At 33.3% G+C, this 22,264-nt stretch overlaps 1 protein-coding gene across 1 annotated transcript; it reads right to left on the reverse strand.

Moving 5' to 3' along the window:
- Positions 1-4: 4 nt before the first annotated feature.
- On the reverse strand, positions 5-21,061 carry LOC124373737 (phosphatidylserine synthase-like; the record flags this gene model as incomplete). The annotated part of the gene is made up of 3 exons (XM_046832083.1): positions 20,424-21,061; positions 4,133-4,355; positions 5-52 (listed from the first exon to the last, which is right to left on the reverse strand). Coding segments are annotated over exons 1-3 (462 nt in total), but the record flags the coding sequence as incomplete, so codon positions are not given.
- Positions 21,062-22,264: the final 1,203 nt, after the last annotated feature.

Raw genomic sequence — 22,264 nt, forward strand, 5'->3', positions numbered from 1 at the left:
CAGAGGTTGGCGACTTACAAGGCGAAGTTTCTCTCGAGAAGTCGCTCTCCGTCTGAAAAAAATCCACACACATGCACTCAGTACACACACAAACGGACAAGCATACTTACATCAGCAGCTAGTTGATAACACTATACATTGATAATTAATCACCAAAAAATATATAAAACAGTCATTGCAAGGGGTTTGAGTAGCATAATTGGGAAAGGTGAGGTTAAAATTAATGAACATTCTTTCCTAGCAAATGTTCGGTTTAACCTTTTAGACTCTCAAATGTAAATTTTCAACACGGTTAATTAAATATAAGCAAATGAAGGCAATTCAAATCAACAGACAACAGTACAAGAATTTGTAACAATGCATTTGTCAGTAGATTACAATGAAATAAGACAAACAACTGAAGCTGAGACAGGCTGGTAATTTGTACATCAACTTTAGGGTTAGTGAAAACTGAAGACATGTTTTGAATACATACAGAACAGTTAAGTACAGTCTAGTTAACGAAATTCTCGAAGTATCGCTACAAAATACGAGAGAAAAAAATAGGATTAACAGTTTGGGCGTGTTAAGGAGAAAGCTAAGGTAGAAGATATATGTATAAGATGAGAGAGTGTAGAAATAAGTTAAAAGAGAGATATGAGAAAGAGACCCACACAAAGTATGGTGGAGAAGACAATGTTCCTAGGACACCCGTACCAGATGAAATTATACTGAAACTAGCTAAGTCTTTAAGTAGCTTACAATAACTATTAACCTTCAATTTTGGGTAATTTATATTCTTTTTTATTTACAATCTCATAAAAAAGTATATTGGATTTCAATACATTTATGGTACACATATTGCAATCTTTTTAAGAATTATCCAACTATGTGAGAGATTATTTCCATTCAAAAGCAATTTTAGGTTCATTTCCAAATCATGCTAAGGTTCATTATTAAATGTACTCTTATTTCTTATGCAACTACTCACTTTATTGGCTAATAATATAACACAAATTCTTGCCTGAATATCACAATTTTCTTATTTTATTTCAATACTAAGTCCTACATAGGCGTGGAAGTGTGTAGGTTTTAATGGAAAAGACATTTTTTTTTACTTCCACATAAAATTTATTTAAAAAGCGCTTTCGCCGGTTAAGGCATCATCAGTTTGAATTGTTTACAGAAAAGAACATATGTGTAAAATCTTTTCTGTAAACAATTCAAAATGATGATGCCTTAACCGGCGAAAGCGCTTTTTAAATAAAATTTATGTGGAAGTAGAAAAAAATGTCTTTTCCATTAAAATCCTACATAGGACACAAGATAATTCTAGATAAACTTGAAGGGCTAGGAATAACAGGCACTCCTAAAACTCAAAAACTCAACAGAAGAGAAACTTAATTCGTGGTTATTGGAACATCCTATCTACATTATTCAAGAAGTCATCAAAGAGATTTTACACTAAAACACGATCAACCAAAAATGACAATCATTATTACCATGTATCATTTGTATATTCTGACGCATAACTGATCTCAATGTTCATGTTAATAAAGAGATTCTGATTCTTATCAGCAATCTTGTATGACTTTGCTGGGGATTGTATGGGGATTCTACATAAGCATTATTTTATGAACTACATTTGTAATTTAGCCTATTTAGGGAGATTATCTACTGCATGTATGTGTCTAATGATAATACAAGTTAATATTGAGCACTGAAGATAAGTGGCAGTTATGTAATTTGACAGAAGCAGCTTGGATGTTGACCACAAAAGATAACATATTCAACCCAGATAATTTATATTGGGATTACGCTTCCCTTTACTACTTTCTACTATGAGTTGTCAACGTATAAATTATAATATAATTTTAGGATGGTTAAAATTTTACATTGTTACAAATAAAGAATGTCTTACGTGTTACAGTCATGTGACCAGTGCCACATTGTTTTCATTAATAAACAATTCATGAATGTACAGAATTGGAAAATGTCAATTATTCTTTTAATTACCACTCAGAACAGATAACATTAATTCAAATGTTTGTTACATCACATTCTTTCGTTATGTTTTATAACTTTTGAGAGTAAACCCACAAATTATTATTTTAATTACCACTCAGAACAGATAACATTAATTCAAATGTTTGTTACATCACATTCTTTCGTTATGTTTTATAACTTTTGAGAGTAAACCCACAAATTATTATTTTAATTACCACTCAGAACAGATAACATTAATTCAAATGTTTGTTACATCACATTCTTTCGTTATGTTTTATAACTTTTGAGAGTAAACCCACAAATTATTATTTTAATTACCACTCAGAACAGATAACATTAATTCAAATGTTTGTTACATCACATTCTTTCGTTATGTTTTATAACTTTTGAGAGTAAACCCACAAATTATTATTTTAATTACCACTCAGAACAGATAACATTAATTCAAATGTTTGTTACATCACATTCTTTCGTTATGTTTTATAACTTTTGAGAGTAAACCCACAAATTATTATTTTAATTACCACTCAGAACAGATAACATTAATTCAAATGTTTGTTACATCACATTCTTTCGTTATGTTTTATAACTTTTGAGAGTAAACCCACAAATTATTATTTTAATTACCACTCAGAACAGATAACATTAATTCAAATGTTTGTTACATCACATTCTTTCGTTATGTTTTATAACTTTTGAGAGTAAACCCACAAATTATTATTTTAATTACCACTCAGAACAGATAACATTAATTCAAATGTTTGTTACATCACATTCTTTCGTTATGTTTTATAACTTTTGAGAGTAAACCCACAAATTATTATTTTAAATAGGCTAATGGCAGGTTTTCTTCAAAAAATAGAATATACCTTCCCAAGGAGCGTTATTTGGATTTATTTTGTTTTTTATGTAAAAAACAGCAATCAAAAAATGAGTGTAAAGTTAAATCATCATTTTACACAGTTTAAACTCGTATCACTCCCAAGTAAAAATTGGTAGCTGTAAAGTAGCTTTAGGCGTTAAGTAACATAGCTATCCATATATTGTATTCATTCTTTGTCCTTTTTCAATAGATTCATCATGTTTTAAATAGTATTTTTACAATTCATATTCAAGAATTTACGGTCTTGTTTGATATTATTATGGCCAAGTAAAACTTGGAATTATTACTTGTGAAATGCTAAGTGAAACCGAAGATAGTGGAATTTTAGTTTACAATTGGTTTTAGTTGATCCTGTCCAAACAATAGCAATTACTTTCCTGATATTCTCTTCTTCATGTCTAAATTTCAATATGTTTTACATTAGTAAGCACAGATATTTTTTTCTTTTGTCAACTCTTCCTACTAGTGAACGGACTTTTGCTGTGACAGCATTTCCCATCTTCAGTTTAATACTCTAAAAAGACCTCTCTTTGTATTTGTGTACAAGTACAAAAAGATGTTTCATATACATTGCAGTGGAATGCAGTCTACACAAAAACAAAGCGTTCACGTGAAACCACTGCAGCAAGGAGAGTTTGCCAGGCGAGACTTCACATGAAACATCTGTGAGGGGTTAAGTGAACCTCTTTTAGGCACCTATTTATTGCGGCATAGGTATTAGGTACCATCCTGCAAAATATTTTTTATTAATTGTGAAATTATAGTCTATTACTAAATTTAATTTATGAATGTTTATGGTAACCGTAGGTGTATAGTTTTAGTTGTAATTAAGTGAAGTTGTCTTCTTCTTAAGTGTACTTTTAGTACATTAAGTTGAACAATTACACATTAAAGAGTATTTTTCCAGTCTCCATAATTAGATATATATGAATATTTTAATCCTCCAGAATAAATTATGACCCTGGGTGAGTATACCAAACCACAGTATCCTAGTGTTTGTCTTTTAGGTGATCAGCTCGTCTAACTCAAAAGTTACAGAGGTGATATAATTAAAATTGATAATCACAACACAACTAAATGAACAAAAATAAACAATTTAAATCTGTGTATTTTATTTTATCACTAATACACAGTAAAATCTGTGTTAGGGCAGTTAGTATAAAGTGCCATTCTACAAAAAACAAACAAAAATTAACAGACATTCAAAGTAAAATTCTAGTAGTAGTAACAAGCTGTCTGCTATAGTGCACTTGACATAATTACCTGGAAGTATCTGTGCCACACAACACAGCCGTAGACACAGAGGCAGGAGAGCAGGAAGATGAGCAGTAGCCAGATACAGATGTTGGTGGCTTGCGTCTGGCCAAACAACTCTTTGCCATTCTTGATGCAGAGAAGTGCTTCTGTGGCCATGATAGCTCCGTACACCCAACACTGGGTGCCCACCCTCTTGCAAGTGGGATCTGTCACGTACATGTAGTATTGTCTGCAATATTACATTGGCATTGTTTCAAAAAACTACAGGATAGATTTATCACCTAATATAACTTCATTTAAAAACTCACTTACATTATAATATGTTTTTTAAGTAACAACTTCTTAATGTTATCTCGGAATGCGCCTGAATAGATTAATTCCTTAAACCTTAAAGGTAATTAAAAAATTTTTTCCCATGAAGAATGGGTGTCTTTTTCACCACTTTCAGATGATTTATACCTAGAATTATGAATGTATTTATGGTTTTTATTAAAAAGGTTGTCGTAATTAGACTGCACTGTTAATAGCGTTTTGAAAATTATTAGGCTTGGTACAGTTAAAATTTTATGTTCATTAAAAATAGGCTTACTAGAGGACTTCCAAGGTGAAAGTTTGTTCAACATTCTTCAATGTTTGTTCAAATGTTGAATCATGCTTTAAAATTAACTACCAACATTTCTTCGAACTAAAAGTACCTTTTGACAAGGCAATTAATTAACACCATATAGATAACAGTTTTATTGGGATTAAAATCAGAAATTACGGTTTGGGATCAATCCATATGAAGCGATCCAATACAAATTAAATTAGTTGCTTGAACATATTAAAATATCAGTTAAAATTCCTACACTACTTTAGTATCATATATATGTTACATGCTGTGCAAAAATCAGATTTTTATACTATGTTTCACCAGAGATATAAGACTCTAAACTTTAAAAATTTAAAAAATTTCAGATTTAAAAAATTCATAAAAAATCAAGGACACGTGTTTTAAGATTATAATTCTATTTTATGTTAGTAAGCTATGCCATCTAACTGAATAAAAAAGTTTTAACTATAATAAATTACCCGTTTCTTTATTTTTAAGCTTCCAAAAAGTTAATTTCCTAATTAAAACACCAAATTTTGGAGGCTATTTTGGGAATAAAAATTTACATTTAGAGCTATAAATAAGATAACAAATATTGTAAAAGAGGTCTTTCTAAAAAAAATGGAAAATGGCGGCCACACATTTATAATGTGTTCAATAATTTTTTAACTTCATTTGAGTATGATAAAAACATATAAAAAAAAGAAAAATATTTTTAAATGGTGAAGCAACCATCATGGGATCACTTCATATGGATTGACCCTTTGAATAAAACGTGATTTCCTCTAGATTCTAGTCAACGGCCAGTGTTAAAACGGTGCGGCTTCATAGCACCTAATCTTTTAGCACCTAATCTCATACCACCGACAGCAAAAGAATCGTCATTTAGGTGCTGTGATATTAGGCACTATAAGGTTACGTACTGTGCGACGATCCACGGTTCGTTTAGGTGCCGTGAGACTGTTTCAAGTTTCAGTGTCACAGCACCTCTCGCTTTGTTCCAAAGGGGCCTTGGTGGGGACAGAGCGGTTGGAGGAGAATCCAACCTTGCCCCTCACCCCGCTCCTGACGATCCGCCATTACAGCAGGGCGAGCAGTTGACAGCACAAGGCGAGGCGACACGAGATAGACAATCTGTCTACTCGCACAAGGGAAGGGTCCGTGCGTATGGCGTGCGGCGGTTGTTGATTACAACTAATTATGGCACCAAAAATTAAGTACCTTGAATTTGAATGTATGTTTAGGCCAATCCGCTAATCTTGCACATAATCCAATAATGTCAATGATTTGTTCATCAAATTTCATTGTGTTTTACATTTTTATATAAGTTTTTAATTGTTTTTATCGTCATTGGAATATGTTTCAAATCGTATATACCGTGCACTGAAAACGGGTAGTAATTTGCATTCAAATCTCTTTAAAAATAGGCAAAGCCTTAAATCATTTATCACTTATTCTCCAATTTCCCTACATCACACAAAGTAAAAATTTTATACAAGTAAGCATCATGACTTAAATAAAAAGCAAAAGTATTTGGATTAAAATGTAACATCCATAGGGAATTGCAACCATTAGAAGAACGATAGTTTAGTTTTTTAACCTCCCGATGTTCTATAACAGTGAAATTTGACTCTCGAGTTTTATACTGTCAGCCGACAAAGCTAGCTATTTCATGTCAAACTGTTAGATAAGTGTTATAATGAATACAAGTACTATACATATATGATGTTTTTGTGAACCAAATACGAGATTACTTAAAATAACCCGAACGATGTTAGAAGCATTGAAAGACTCGACAGAGTGTAACATAAGTGGTAGCATTTATAGCTTATCCTCTGTCTTATTGTATAAATCGTTGTATAGAAGAAGGGATATTTCCTGATTGTCTTAAAATCTCAAGAGTTGTACCTGTATATAAGAAAGGAGAGCACCATCTGCCAAATAGCTATAGGCCTATACCTTGTATCCCTGTTATAGGAAAAATATTTGAGAAAGTATTAAAAAAAACAGGTATGAAAATATTTCGAAACTAATAATATTTTCTGTAATGATCAATATGGTTTTCGAACTGGCAGATCTACTACTCAAGCTGTTGATACCTTAGTAGGCCATTTATTACTAACTTTGGAAGATGCTTGCGATGCTCAAGTCACGCTTTGTGACCTGACCAAAGCTTTTGATGTGGTAAGGCATGATATATTGTTGAAGAAATTAGAGTACTATGGATTTCATGGTAAAGAACTAGCTATATTCAAATCATACTTATAAAATCGTAGACAAATTGTACATATAGGTGATAAATCCTCTCATACTGCTTATGTAACAGCTGGCGTACCTCAGGGCTCTGTATTGGGGCCTGTACTTTTTTTGGTAATGATTAATGACCTAAGTAGTAATATTCCCTGTCACATTACTATGTATGCTGATGATACTACTTTGTTAAGTCGTAATAACTCAAACGACATAACACCCTTAGCTACATCTGTAAATAATTCATTGACACAGGCAATCTCCTGGTTTGATGCCAATGGTTTCTTTTTAAATTCTGACAAAACCAAGCACTTGTATGTTACCCTTAAATCTGTAAATAATATTCCTGAGGGCTGTGATACTTCTGTGGTCTTGCTCGGATTGCATATTGATTCTAGGCTAAGTTGGAATGTACATATTGATGTTGTTTGTAAAAAATTAAGCAGAGTAATATATTTATTAGTTAATTTAAGAAAACATGTCACTTTAACATACCTGAAAATGGCATATTTTGCTTATTTTGAGAGCATTATTAGATATGGCCTTGTTATCTGGGGAAATGGAACTGGTATGGAAAAAGTTTTGGTGTTACAGAAGAGAGCTCTGAGAATACTTACTTATTCTGAATCTCTAGCCCACTGTAAACCTCTTTTTGTTGAAACTGATATCCTTACAGTAATTAATTTCTACATATTTGAAGTTTTAGTTTTAGTAAAGAAAAATATTGTTTCGTATAGATCAAGAAGTGATATACACCAATATGAGACTAGGAATGTGGATAAACTTGATCTGGTTCGATGTAGGCTTACCAAAACTGCGAGCTATCACTCTTCACTTGGCATTACAATTTTTTATAAGTTACCTGTGTCATTAAGGGGAATGCCATTTGCAAAATTTGTTACCAATTTAAGACGCTTGTTACTCAAAAACCCATTTTATAATTTAAATGAGTACCTTTCATGTAATTTTAACATAGGTTAAATAGGCCTAAGTGATAACTGTATGTACTGTTCTGACAAAATCTATTACAATTTTTTAAATTGTTGAATGATGAATAAATGACTTTATGACTTTATGTAGCGCACAGACGATTCTTCTGTATCTTAAAATCAATAGAGTTCTTATTTAGACCAATAAGAGCATATGTACCAAGTTTGAAGTCACTAGGACTTTTATAATAAGAGTTATCGCACAGACGGACGCACAACAAACCATTTCAATAAAGCCTTTCGATTCTTCATAAAGCGTTAATAAATAGGCGGCTCATTACATTGCATTCAAAATATATTTATTTTATAAACTTATAAGTAAAATTGCAATTTATATAATTCATTCCATAAAATAATGAAACTAACCTGAAATGTGTATAGTAAAAAATCAAAATGCACAAATATAGATTATATTAGTTTTTAATATTTAACACAATGTTGTTCTCCGTCTTATCAAGATGAGTGATTGTGGCGTTTGCGACGATCCTCTGCCTGATGTGAGTGAACATGCTGTGTGTTCTCAATGTAAAACAAATCTACTACCAACAAATCTATTCGTGTGTGCTGATATTTTAGAAAGCACATGGAATCGCATGGGACAAGCACATCGTGAATCATGAAAGTGTAAGAACTGCTGCTCAGGTAAGAGTTAACAGCAAAAAGAAACAATTACTAAGGATATTTTGGCCAGATTGCACGAAGAATTTTTGTTAAAATGGAGGATACCATTAAGGCTCAATTTGAAAAATATGATATTATTTTTAAGAAACAAATGGGTGAATTTAAGGAGTCCATACAACTTTTTCTAATAAAATTGATGAGTACGAGGGGAAAATTGAAACTAAACACCTTCAGTCCGCACAATCTGCCCTTGAACAACAAAATAGTGATTTAAGAAAATGTGTAGCTGAGTATAAGACCAAACTTAAAAATATGGAGCAATATAAAAGGAATAAAAATATTCAGATTGATGGAGTTCCGGAGTCAGCTAATAAAATGATGTCTGACGTCGTTGATAAGCTGTCAGAGTTGTCTAAGTATACCGTTGAATTTTGCCACTGATGTGAAAGCAATGCACAGGATTCCAACAAAGCGGGAAACGGGACCAAAGCCCATTGGTGTTCAATTTTCGAGCAGACAGACTAGAGATGCCCTGCTACATAAGTGTAAAAAATTGAAAATAAAATCCACGGACTTTGTTCAAGGTGTTCCAGAAACAAATGTTTATGTTAACTCACACTTAACACCCCATAACAAAGAGTTGTTATTTCGTGCAAAGAAACTCAAGGAACATAATTGGCGTTTTGTCTGGACTGTGGAAGGTAAAGTTTTTATGAAAAAGTTGGAGAATTGATATACATTTACTTATAAAAAGATTTCAGATGTATGGTATAGGTGGCCTGGCTTTGTTATGGTTGGAGTCTTTCTGCAAAGGAAGAAAACAAGCTGTAAAAATTAACAACCAGTATAGTGAAACATTAGATTTGAATTACGGAGCAGCACAAGGCGGGATGTTAGGGCCAGTTGTATTTCTTATTTTTATAAATGATATGTTAATTTATAAAAATGGATCTTAATTCTTATGTTTTTGCATACGCAGACGACACTGCTCTTGTATGTGGGGTCTACAATAGACGTTCATTATTTCAAAGAATCAATGATGACTTGCGAAAGATTTCTAATTGGTTAATCAGTAATAGATTGCTTGTAAATGTAAATAAGTCTAGGTGTATTACAGTTTTTGATAATACAAAAACAAAAGAATATTTGCACGACATGATGAATTGAGTTGTCACTCCCATCAATGTATATAGCTGTGAATGTTCTAGTATAGAAATAGTTGAAAGTGTTAAATATTTAGGTTTATATATTGATGAGTATTTGAAGTGGGATATACATGTAAACTATGTAACAAAAAGGATAAGGAAAATGAACTATGCACTTTACTATTTGAAAAATTTCCTTAGGAGTGACTAGTTGAAGCAGGTGTATGTGTCTTGGTTTGAGAGTACCATGAGGTATGGGATATTTCATTTTGGAAGTGCATATGCCACTGTTCTAAAACCTATTGTAATGGGCCAAATACACGCATTGCGAAATATATACAATCTAAAATATAGTGAAAGCATGAGCTACCTTTTTACAGAACACAATAATTTAACTTTCACACAGATTTATAAGTACGCCTCAATTGTGTATATCCACAAGAGTTTATTTATGTTCAATCTAAAACCATCAAATAGAACTACCAGATCTAGTAATTATATTTTACTCGAGGTACCATTTTTTACCAAGGAATCGAGTAGACATCAGTTTTCTTATCTTGGCCCAAAATTGTTTAATGACTTTGTGAGATTCTTTGGCAATGAGGTTATATTTGATAAAAAAACAGAATGTTAAAATCAAAGCTATAACTTTTTGAAAGAATTAGTTTAAATATGTGTTAAATTTTAATATATAACAGGCATATGTATTATTTACATTGCTTGTTACAACTTAGACTATTTATTTAGTTTGTAAATGTTAAACTGTATTGTTTACCAATGCAATATTTATTACGTACTATTGTTATTACTGAATTATTTATTAAATACCTACTTATTTATTTTTGGTAGCCACTTGGAATGTGTTATTTATTTGTTATTAGATTTCATATATTATAGTTTATTAAATTATTTGTTATTATAGTTTATTGAATGTTATTAAATTTCAAACCACCTACAATATATATTTATGTGTTATTTCTTGTCAATTTGTATTGCTTGTTATTTCATTATTTTTGTGTATTGCAAGCAAATAACATTGCAAAGGAATTTGCTTGTAAATGTATTAAAGTTGTACTGTTAGAAAGTTACATATCTAAATACTTATACAGCCGTATGTGTAACTGACTCACTGACTGATATATAGATACAAATTCTAACATAGTTCTAGAAGTGCTAGAAACTTGAAATTTGGCATGCATGTACCTTTCACAATATAACCCACAGGAAAAGTCTGAAAACCGAATATTTTTACTTTTAAACCCCTAAAAAAATATTAAAAAACGTGAAATTTTTAGCCTTGCAGGCCTTTTTTGTAAGCCCGATAGCGGGCGAACCGTTAGAGCTAGCTCGGATCTGATGAAAAATCGTTAGTCAGGAATGAAGTGAACGACAAAAAAGATCCAGTGACTTTTTGCTCTATCTTTCATGGTTAAGCGACAAAACGCGGGAATGTTTGACATTCCAGAGATTGTTTTGCCTAAAATAAAGTTTCGAGCCCGATAGCGGCCAAACAGTAGGTCGTAGCTCAAATCTGATTCACCCATCAAATTAGCAAATTGCGCGATCTACAGAAAAGGTCTAGTGACTTTTTGCTCTACCTCCAGTGGTTTGGCCGTAAAACGTAATTTATGCTGTTGCACTACCAAAACAATGGTCTCATATGTTGGTTTCAGAATCTAACTTAGGTTAAATTTTGATGATTAGGTGATTTTTATATTTTTACCGATCACTAAATATGTATTAGGGGTATATGCTTCAAGTATTAGGGCAGTATTATCTCCATTTGCTTTTCAATAACTACAGTAAAAAGGCCATACATAATGTTAAAGGAACTAACCAGATTAGATTACGTTATATGCAAACATTCACAGCTTTATACAATAAGGTAGTTGTTATAACAGCGAATAAATAGAATTTCTATTGTATTAGATGAATTATTGATCATTGGCGCAATCTAAATTTAAAATTAAATAACTTCGTATTTGCAAACAGCATTACACTACTGATTAAGCACTTTACAATAATTCAATATTTACTAAAATTTAAATGTAACAAATGTTTCTGCCTCTTTGATGAACTTCAGCTGAAAGTGTTAACAGCTACTCTAAGTGTTAATTCAGACCAAAAGCTATACCGGTTTCCAAATTTGAGCACAATCCGTATAGCAGTTTCAGCGTGATTCGAGGACAAACCTCCAAACATCTTAACATCTAAATATACAAACATCCAAACATTCAAACTTTTGCATTTTAATATTAGTGGGATATATATCTTATTATAGATTGCGCCAGTAACGCAATTATAAGAGCGCGTATTGTTTTAGCTGTTCTAAGAAAATAGTCATAGTCATAGTCATAGTCATATTTCTTTATTAACATATTCTTCAAGAACAGTAATAGAGTCCACAATGTTAACAAATTACATAATTGATATTAATAAATAATCAATACAAGATGTCAGAGCCTCCAATCTTCCTTGTTTACTTCTGTGCATTCTTCGATGGTGTATATTGGGTGGGTTCCACCAGGAAGTTGTGAAGACATCTTTTCAAGGCAGCTCCCTTGAGGTTTTTCACAGCTTGTGGCAGGAGGTTCCTCAGCTTCCTACCAATGTAGGATGGTTTTTTCCTCGAAAAGTGATGTCCGATGTAGAGGTAGTGTGTAATTTCCTGCATGGCGTGTGTTATGTGTATGAAGGGTTTTTCCTGTTTTGTACATGCAGTTGGTCAACGTGCAAAATTACTTTCTTGTATGTAGAAGTGCAGTAATTGTTCATAATTCCCAAGGTTTTAAATGCTTGTCGGCAGCTTTGTTGGTGTTCGAGTTCCGCTAGGGTTTCGGATAGCTTTTTTCTGCAGGAGTAGTACTCTGTTCAGGTTTCCTGCAGAGGATCCACCCCAAACAGCAAGTCCATACCTCACATGAGTTTTCCACCAAAGCATAGTAAGCTGTTTTTTGCTGCCTCCAAGTTGCCGATACATTTTATTCGGCGTACTACATATATACCAGTGCTGATTTTTTTTGCAAACCTGGTTTACATGCTCAGTCCCACGTAAGTTTGTGGTCAATAGTTACGCCAAGGAATTTGATATGGTCTTTTCTTGATACATCAAGTGGGTTAGGGATATGGTCCTTCCTCTTGCTGAAGTTGATGTGAACTGTCTTCGATGGATTCATGGCTAGATCATTCCTTCTGCAGTAATTGAGGGCTTTACTGAGAGAGCTTGTGGCACTTTCGTACACTCCTTCAGCAGAGTCATTCTTAATCAACAATGTTGTATCGTCTGCATACATCACACAAGTGGTATTGTGATCACGTATATAAGCTGGGAAGTCATTCACAAATAAGACAAAGAGAACTGGGCCCAAAACAGATCCTTGCGGTACTCCGCGGGTAACAGGTAGTGGATTGGATTGATGTGAAGTAGTTACACCATAAATGGTAGTTTGCAGCTCGACTATTTGAGATCGGCCTGTGAGGTAACTTACAAACCATTTGTTAGCTGTGTCTCTGATTCCTAATGATGTTAATTTTTCTTTGAGATGATGTCGTGGCCCAGGCAATCAAACGCCTTGCTGTAGTCAAGAAAGAGTGCAGATACGTATTGTTCTTTGTCTATTTGGTCAATAACATGTTCAACAAGGCTGATGATGGCAGAGCTGGTTGATTTTCCTTTCAAAAATCCATGTTGCTTTTTCGGTTATCAGATTTTTCTTGTTTTAGGTGAGCCATGAGTCTGTGTAGAGCTATTTTTTTCTATGATTTTTTGAGAATGTTGAGATTAGAGAGATGGGACGGTAATTTTGGACTTCCAGTTTGAACCTTTTTTATGTTTGGGGTATACTTTAGAGAGCTTAAGGGCTGTAGGGAACTCACCAAGGCTGAAGGACTTATTAATTATGCTGACTAAAGGCGGCATTAGCTCTTCAGAGCAGTGTTTCACAATTTTAGAAGAATATTCATCCACTCCACTTGAAGATTTTTGATTATTTAGGGCATTTATGATGTTCCGTACTTCATTGATGCATGTTGGGGTTAGATATAGAGATTTATCAACATAGTTAAGTAGAGTTTCGTAATTTTCATTATCATCTGCGTCCCCTGGGGAGCAGTTATTCTGTTTCAGCGTCAATTTCTGCTACTTCTGTGAAGAAGGTGTTAAAGTGGTCTGCAGTTTGTGTGGGGTTGTCCACATGTTTCCCATTCACTGAGAGACATATGTTTGGCTGTAGTTGATGTTTTCCTCTTCTTTCATTGTTTTATGACATTCCAAAGAGCTTTACTTTTGTTGTCAGCTGAGTTGATGAAGTCAGCATTAGCATTTTTTTCTTATTTCTCTAAGTTTTTTATCATAATTTTTCTTTTTTTACCACCATATCTTCTTTGTCTTGGGTATTTCCTGTGGTCTCAAATATTTGTGCAGGCTTTTAGAAAGTCATTTTTAAGGTCTTTGGCCTCGTTGTCATAATACACATGTTTCCTTTTGTGTTTTTGACTACATTTTTTAGTAGGACAGGCAATGTCTAGCGTTGCTTGGAGAGTTCTATGAAAGATGTTGTATGCTTGCTCTGCATCTGGGGCCATATAGACAGCATTCCCAGTTTTTATTCATTAGGAGAGATTTTATCTGGTCTGTATTAGAATAACAAAAGTTTCTCTTGAGAATGATCTGTGGAGGGATGTTTACTCTCCAGTCATATATTTTTATAATTTGAGCAGTATGGTCAGAAAGTCCAGTTTCAAGTATGGCTGTGCCAATGTTGTCCTCGATTATGTTTGTGCATATGAAGTCAATTGAGGTGGCAGTGCTATGTGTGATACGTGTTGCAGGAAGTGGCAGTCTTCGGATGTTATGGTGTGTAGTTCATCTTCTAGGATAGTGTTGTCTAGGGTTGTTTTCATCCTGTCGATGTTTATGTCTCCAGCAAGCATGATTGATTTACTGTGTGCTTGAGTATATTCTAAGATGTTGGATAAGGCATTTACACCGGCTCGTACATTCTCTTTGGGAGATCGATATACCCCAAGAATGTGTATGTATTTACCCATGGATTCAATACTGCCATGGCTGCTTCACAGTTAAATTCTTGGCAGAGGTGGGATAATGTCAGTTGCTGTTGTGCAGTTTTTGAGGGTTTCTTTGGCATATATGGCAACACCACCAAGCTTATGATTTTCTCTGCAGTATTCTGCTATGAGAAAGTACCCTTCAATTTTTGTATTCTCTATTTCTATTTTTTTCAGGCCATGTTCAGTAAGCACTAGTAATATTGGGGTCAATGTCATTAAGAAGGTGGTTAAGTCTGTCTAATTTTTTTGTCTAGTCCACGGATGTTTTGGTGTAGTATTTTTAGGTTACATAATAAAAACTTGTTATGAGTCTTTATAAAAATTATTTATCAGCCTGCTATATCTGAATTTTGGTGTATTGGCGCAAATCTCTCTCTTAGTAATGATTGCATAACAATTTTAAATTAATGTTTAAATTACATTGTCAAAGATGAACATTCATAGATTAAAAAAGAATGTATGAGACCATGTTAAAAAGTCGTCAATCTTAAAAAGAGGATGAGGGCTATTAGAACATTACTTGAAAACACTGATAACAAGTGTAAGGCTTGAGAAGACCCATATAACATGACATACAGTGCAAGACGACAACAGCGAAATAGTATCTTAACACCTGTGTTGCTGGTATATACTGAGTGAGATCGACTATTCTCAGTCCTCCCACTGCGCCGTAAGAAGTTTGCCGCAGTCTACTTGTAGACTGATTGTTGTTAAAATTAATCTTCCTGATTTTTGAGGATCAAAGTTATTAATGGTTTAGGACGCAATCTCAATACCTCTAAAAATGTTCCATATGATACTATTAATAACATATCCATTTCATTGTAATCTATTTATACAGGATGTATTACATATGAAAGAAATAAAATTTTATAATATAGAACAAAAATAGGCTTTCAATCTTGGGTTTTTATTGTATTTAAAAAATTATAATTAGGTATCAGAAATAAACTCTGATTATTGCCTGGCTCACTTGCCTACATAACGGGCATTGGAGATTAACCTGGTAACCAGGCAGTGTGTCTCAGCACTCAGTGCACATACACAAGTGGCACAAGGCACAAGGAAATACCACATGTGTAGACCTTTGAATCAGGCACACTGCACAGTTACGAGGCACTCCTGCTGCGTGCCTCGTGCAATATAACAAATATTGCAATTTGTTGTAAGTCTTCTGAGTAATTATAACATGCCTATTTTGCTTTTTGTTTAATCTGCAATGCTCAATAACAATATTATATTTATTTCTGGTATTATAATGATGCAAGTTGCTAGTCAACATTAATGATGACATGTTTTTTTTTTTTATATACAATACTGAGTCAAATATATATAAATTTATAACAGTTTGCAACAAAAGCTTCAAAAGTGGTTCACAGTGTTCTAGTGGTTGTGATTTTGATATTATTATTATAGCTTTGTTTTGCAGGATAATGATTTCATTAATTTTAGCACTATTACCCCATAATATTAGGCCATACCTTGTTATTGGTTGAAAATAGGCATATTATGCAGATTTAACATAGTTTTCAGTAACACAATGTATAATACGTCTAAGTAAAAAAATTACTCTACCAAAATATTCCTAGAAATTTAGCACAAGAAAAGAAAGAATTTGGTGTGTCAATTGTAGGAGTTTGTCATAGAGTAAACAAAAAGTTTTGAGTTTTGACTTCATTTAGTACAGATCCATTTGATCTAAACCACACTGAGGCTTTCTCAACTGATTCAATGACAAGAACTTGTAGTTTGTCAAAGTTTGTATTGATATTCTAAAGAGTTGTGTCATTAGCATATAGAAGAGATTTGAACTTAACAACGGTAGGAAATGAATTTATATACAATAAAAACATAATAGGACCCAGTACTGACCCTTAGGTACAACATTCCTGATCACCAAAAATTGTTGGACCGATTTCCACTAATACAAACAAACTTTTCGCCTGCGGTTAGATAAATAGTCTTTAAGGAACTCTTTAAAGCCGGACTCCTATTAATACCGTAATATTTCAGTTTTAAGGCCCTGCTCAAGTCAAAATATGTTGCTTGAGCAAAGGCTTTAACTCAAAAGTGTTTAGGACCTCCTTAATTAGTGAATAAACTGCATCAATTGTGTATTTACCTCTTCTATTGTAATAAATTTAGATTGTTGTTATTTTCCAGATACGCAAAAGGTTCATCATGTAAAACCGTTTCTATTATTACAGGACAGGTATAATTTATACTGGGCAATAGCTCTCAGGGAGACTCCTAGACCCTTTCTTAAGAATTGGGCAGATATACACATAGTTAATGGGTTCAAAAACGTATGGTAAATTCGTTAAAATATATTGTTAGATGAGTTATAAATGTCTTTGCTTTCTAAGTTTTTAACTCTTTTGACAGCTTTAATGACCTCATCAATCGAGACTTCGACAAAGATAAATGTTTTTCTTTCAAAATATGGTAATTTCTTATTAAGCTCATTCTATTAACATGAGGCTTTTTGATAGTACCCTTTATTTGGTGTTAACCGAATTGATAAAACAAATAGTTTAAGTTACCTGGAGTGATATTTATTGATAATGCTGATTGAGATGCTAAATTTTTGTATTTTCGTTTATAAAATCCCCAGGCCTTATATTGGTTACTGCTATTTCATATTTTTGCGACATTATGAGTTCGCGTCTTCTACGGACTTTTTATAACATTTCTCGAGATTTACATAGTTCTATCACTAGTAGAAAGTTTTTTCGATTTCTCCAAAAACACAAATTTCTTTCATTTGGTCTAGTTCCCCACTATACCAATCATTTTGATTTCGACCTTTAATCTCACTAACTGTGGAATGTTGTTTTTTCACTATAGAGTAAAATGTTTATTTATTAACTAAATGGAGAAATATGCGTGAACGAATTTTTGGGTAGAAAATACTCTTCCATTACTAAGTAAGAAATTCCAATCATCTGAAAACAAATGGTTTGTCAGATCATCAATAGAGGATTCTGGAAGAATTAAAATAAAATGTGTCACTTGTACTTTTGGATTTAGCAAGGTTTTAGATGTTTCAGACAAAGTATTCTTTTGAATATTTAAAATAAGCCCATTACGATCCGAGAAAAAAAATCAAAGATGTTGCATGAAATAACCTGATCTAGGCAGACTAAAAAACATTATAAAGACAATGGGCTCCCCGAGTTGGTTTGCCATTAATGCATAATACACATGTATGTCAAACTTTACATTCATAGGATACCGGGAAGTTTACAAAGCTAAACGTAGTTTTTATAGCAGGCACAACTTCCATGTAAACGAGTAATCTGGGTTTATCTTCTTTAATATACGTTTCATAATCAATTTATATGACGAGAACGCTATCCGAAACGCGCGCGCACGTCTGTGTGTGTGTGTTTCGGATAGCGGGAAGATGAAAAATAATATACTTTTTCTAGGGTTTGCAATTATATTTCAGTGGATATGGTAGTTAATCTTCATAAAGACGCTATTGTTTTTCTGTGCAAGTCATGAGGCATGTGTGTGCCACATTTTATGTACATAGGACATAGGGAAGTTCTTCTAAGAATTCCAAGTCCATTTCTACCCCTATGGGTGGATTATATTAATGAAAGATGTAGTTATTGCTATGTATAATACACTGTATAATTCAAAATAAATATGTAAAGCACCTAGGAGCAAAAGATATAAGGCAGAAATTACAGTTTACTAGAAAGGAGTCACTTTAGTTCAGATATGAAAAAGTCGAACTTCTAGTGACAGTCAAGCTCCACGTGATAGAACTAATATGGGCTCAAATTAATTTACATATCGCAAAAATAATAAGTCGTTCACTATTAATTCTATCACAAAATTTGTAAAGAAGCTTTAGAAAAGAATACACATGATTGATGGATGAAAGTTGTAGAGAATACAAAAATAGTTATTGATAACGCTTGGACAAATGAATGACTGCTGGGGGAGGCTGTAGAGAGACTACTAATATTTTAACTGGGGGACAGAAATTCGTCGGAAGGCTGTGTCAGTGAACATGAGGTAAACAGTGAAAATATAACACCGATAACAAAGACGATGATGATAAGATTATGGAAGGTATTCGGCCGCTTCGCTTTGAGGAATAATTAACTTCCCTCAAATTATCTGTTAGTGAATTTACAAATATAAGTTTAATTAAATGTTTGTTTTGGGTAAATGAATAATTTAATTGCCTTTCCTTGAATTAATATATTTACCAGAATCATACAAGCCTAATTTAAACATTTTCCTGTTGTGGTTTGTGTGAAAATAAACTGTCGATATTTTATCTTGTGTTTTTGGCACACGGGGCAAGTTGGTATGTTTCATTAAGCCATAATGTAGTAAGGTTCCCGCACAGTTACTGTGTACCTCGCTTGTTTGGCACCCTCACTCATAAGTAAAGACAATTAGTAATAAGCATTGCGTGATTGTCAAAAACTTATTACACCTTTAATTATTAATACTACTAAACCGTCAAACTTTTTCAGATGTAATAAAGGGGTATATTTTAATGTGGTAGACGTTTTAAGTGAGATGTTTAGTGTGTGTGAGAGAGGTCGCCGGTATCCGGTAACAATAACATAATATATAAATTCCTAAATGAAACGTCCACCGCCTTCAATTCTTTCAGTGAGCGCGTTAATGCAACCCGCACAGCACATGTCAATAACCAACTCTGAGCTCTCCCCTAACCACGCGACTCAACGGACGGTCGCCCACTGGCCACGGACAGTGGTGGCGGCCTACCCCTCCGGCGATCCCCACCACTCCCTTTTAGGTGGTGTGATATTAGGTGCTATAAAACTCCAGCACGATCTTTAGGTGCTGTGCTACTCTCAGGCATTTCCTTAGGTGCTGTGAGATTAGGTACTATAATATTAGGTGCTATGAGAATCGGCCTTATTAGATTAGGTGCTGTGAAACCCCACGGTTAAAACGCCACATTCGACAAGATTCTATTTTATGGCAAAAAAACCATAATCAGTTTTTCTATGTCAAACATCTAAGTATAACGAGAAAAGTATGTAGGCTTCGCAATTTTACCCCAAAAATATTATTTCAATGTTTCTACGTGTACCCCAAGGAGTAAAAAATTAATTTACCTGAAAAATTATAAACTAAAAATCTTGCACCCGACGGGGTTCACAATAATCTGAGATATTTAATTCAGCGCAGGATCAAATTTAACAAATCCCCAAGACAAGCAAACAATAAAAACACAATAAGGAAATGCGTAACAAGTGTACCCCATTGGACTCACAACGCGCTTTACGATGGCAGTTGTGAAAGATAACACGCACACAATGGGGTACACATCGTCATGAACGTGTTAATATGCAGTTTTGTGATAAAAGACTAGAACACTCAGAATAGAACCACAGAGAAAGGTATTAACAAAACGTTTTGATGTTATGCAGACCCTCTACTCGTACCTAGTTGATTTAATAGTACATCCTCATGAAGCCAGTATTGTTCTACATCATGTGAGGCAGTTTCATAGCAATTACATGTATATAACATAATTGTACAACTTTTTCATAGACATCCAACTTAATGGACATCGGCAACAAGAGGGATAAAAATTAATTATACCTAAAATTAAATCTATGTATGCCTACCTTATAGATGGAGAAACGACTATGCCGACCAATAACAGCCGTAGGTAGACCAATGGGTGGGAGGGTGGCATCTCGAAGATGTGCTTGAGAAAGAAAGTGTTAAGTTCACACACTTGCCAGAAGATCACCAGTTGACAAATGGCAAAGAACCTCATGTAGGTGGTGGAAGGGTCAAGCCACCGTACCTGCATCCAGTCGCTGGGTGTGAACTGAAGGACAGCCCGCTTCAGCTTCCCCGTCGTTGAGTGAATATCCCTGCAACCAGTTCAATATAAACAAGACTGTTACCAATCATTGACATTGTTATTATATTTTTTTTTAATTAAACATGCCATTTGGAGAAAAACTGAAGGTGGAAACAAGAAATAACTAATTAACTAACTAATTAAAATACATATTATTGTACTTTACTAATGAAAGCAGTTGGTGGAATGAGAGACTCTTGTTGTATGTATACATCTATATTAGTTATAACTTCACTCAAGCATTGACACAAATAGATTTGTTATATAGCATCAAACATTTTGATAACTTTTATTCCTACTTATTTCTCACTACCTAATATTTTATTTTAAATTAAATCAGGCATACAAATAATTACAACCATTACTTATAACAAAACCAAAAAGCCACTTAAGAGTATGTTTTTATTAAATAGTTCATATTTGACGGAACTTATAAATGGGTCTTAACAGCGGCCTCTCAGAAATATGCGGTGTACCACAAGTATAAAATGGGAATTGTATCTTACTCATCATTGTTCAAGTATCAAAAATTGTGCAACACTATAAAATAGATAGGTCTTATGACAAGTAGGTCAATGACTGATCTAAATAAATCAATAACTTTCAGTTTTCTGAGTAGAGACTTGCAAGAGGTCACATTTTTCAGTTTTTCAAAGTTCAGAAACAATATAAAGAGACGTATCACTAATGTTTCTTATCTGTTGATTGTTTCTTATCACAGATAACCAGAGGAGTTTTATACTACTTTGTATTCCAAAATTATTTAATTAATGAGAATATTCCATTAAAAGTACTGAGTTGTCTTAAAATACAATCTTTAATATTTATTTTTTATTGTTTTTCTAAACTGCAGATTGATTAAATATTACATTTTTAATATTGATAGATAAGAATGGTGAATTCAATTTTACACTTTATAATATAATTTGGATATACATAACAATCTTATCATTTTCCTGTAACTTTTTTTATTTTCAGTAACGTATATAAAACAATCTTATAATCTTCTTGTTACTATTTACTTGTTTTCAGTAACATATATAAGACCATCTTATAATCTTTTTGCTACTATTCACTTATTTACAGTAACTTATGTAAAACAATCTTATCATCATTCAGTTACTATTTACTTACCATCAACTTCCTGTTACTATTTATTTATTATCAGTAACATATATAAAACAATCTTACCATCTTCCTGTTTCTTTTTACTTATTTTCAGTAACATATATAAAACAATCTTACTATCTTCCTATTACTATTTACTTATTTTTAGTACCATACGAGGGGGTACCCAAAAGTAACCGGAATTGTATTGCTGGCAGCCGGCAGCGTGTAGTACACATTCCTGCCGCTAGGCATGTGTTGTGCAACCCATTGCGAGCTCAGTGACCCTAGTTCCGTTGTCCTAGTGCATTCTGTTCGTTCGTAGTGACTGTTTTCGCTAACCCTGTTTTGTTCTTGTTTCGTTTTTTGTCATGGCAAGTTTAAGTGAACAACGTGCAGCTGTGAAATTTTGTTTTTTACTTGGTAAAAATGCTGCAGAAACTATTTTAATGTTGAATACAGCTTACAAAGATGATGCTATGGGGAAAA

The sequence above is a fragment of the Homalodisca vitripennis genome, unplaced genomic scaffold (assembly GCF_021130785.1).
Source record: "Homalodisca vitripennis isolate AUS2020 unplaced genomic scaffold, UT_GWSS_2.1 ScUCBcl_6271;HRSCAF=13409, whole genome shotgun sequence".
NCBI lineage: Eukaryota > Metazoa > Arthropoda > Insecta > Hemiptera > Cicadellidae > Homalodisca > Homalodisca vitripennis.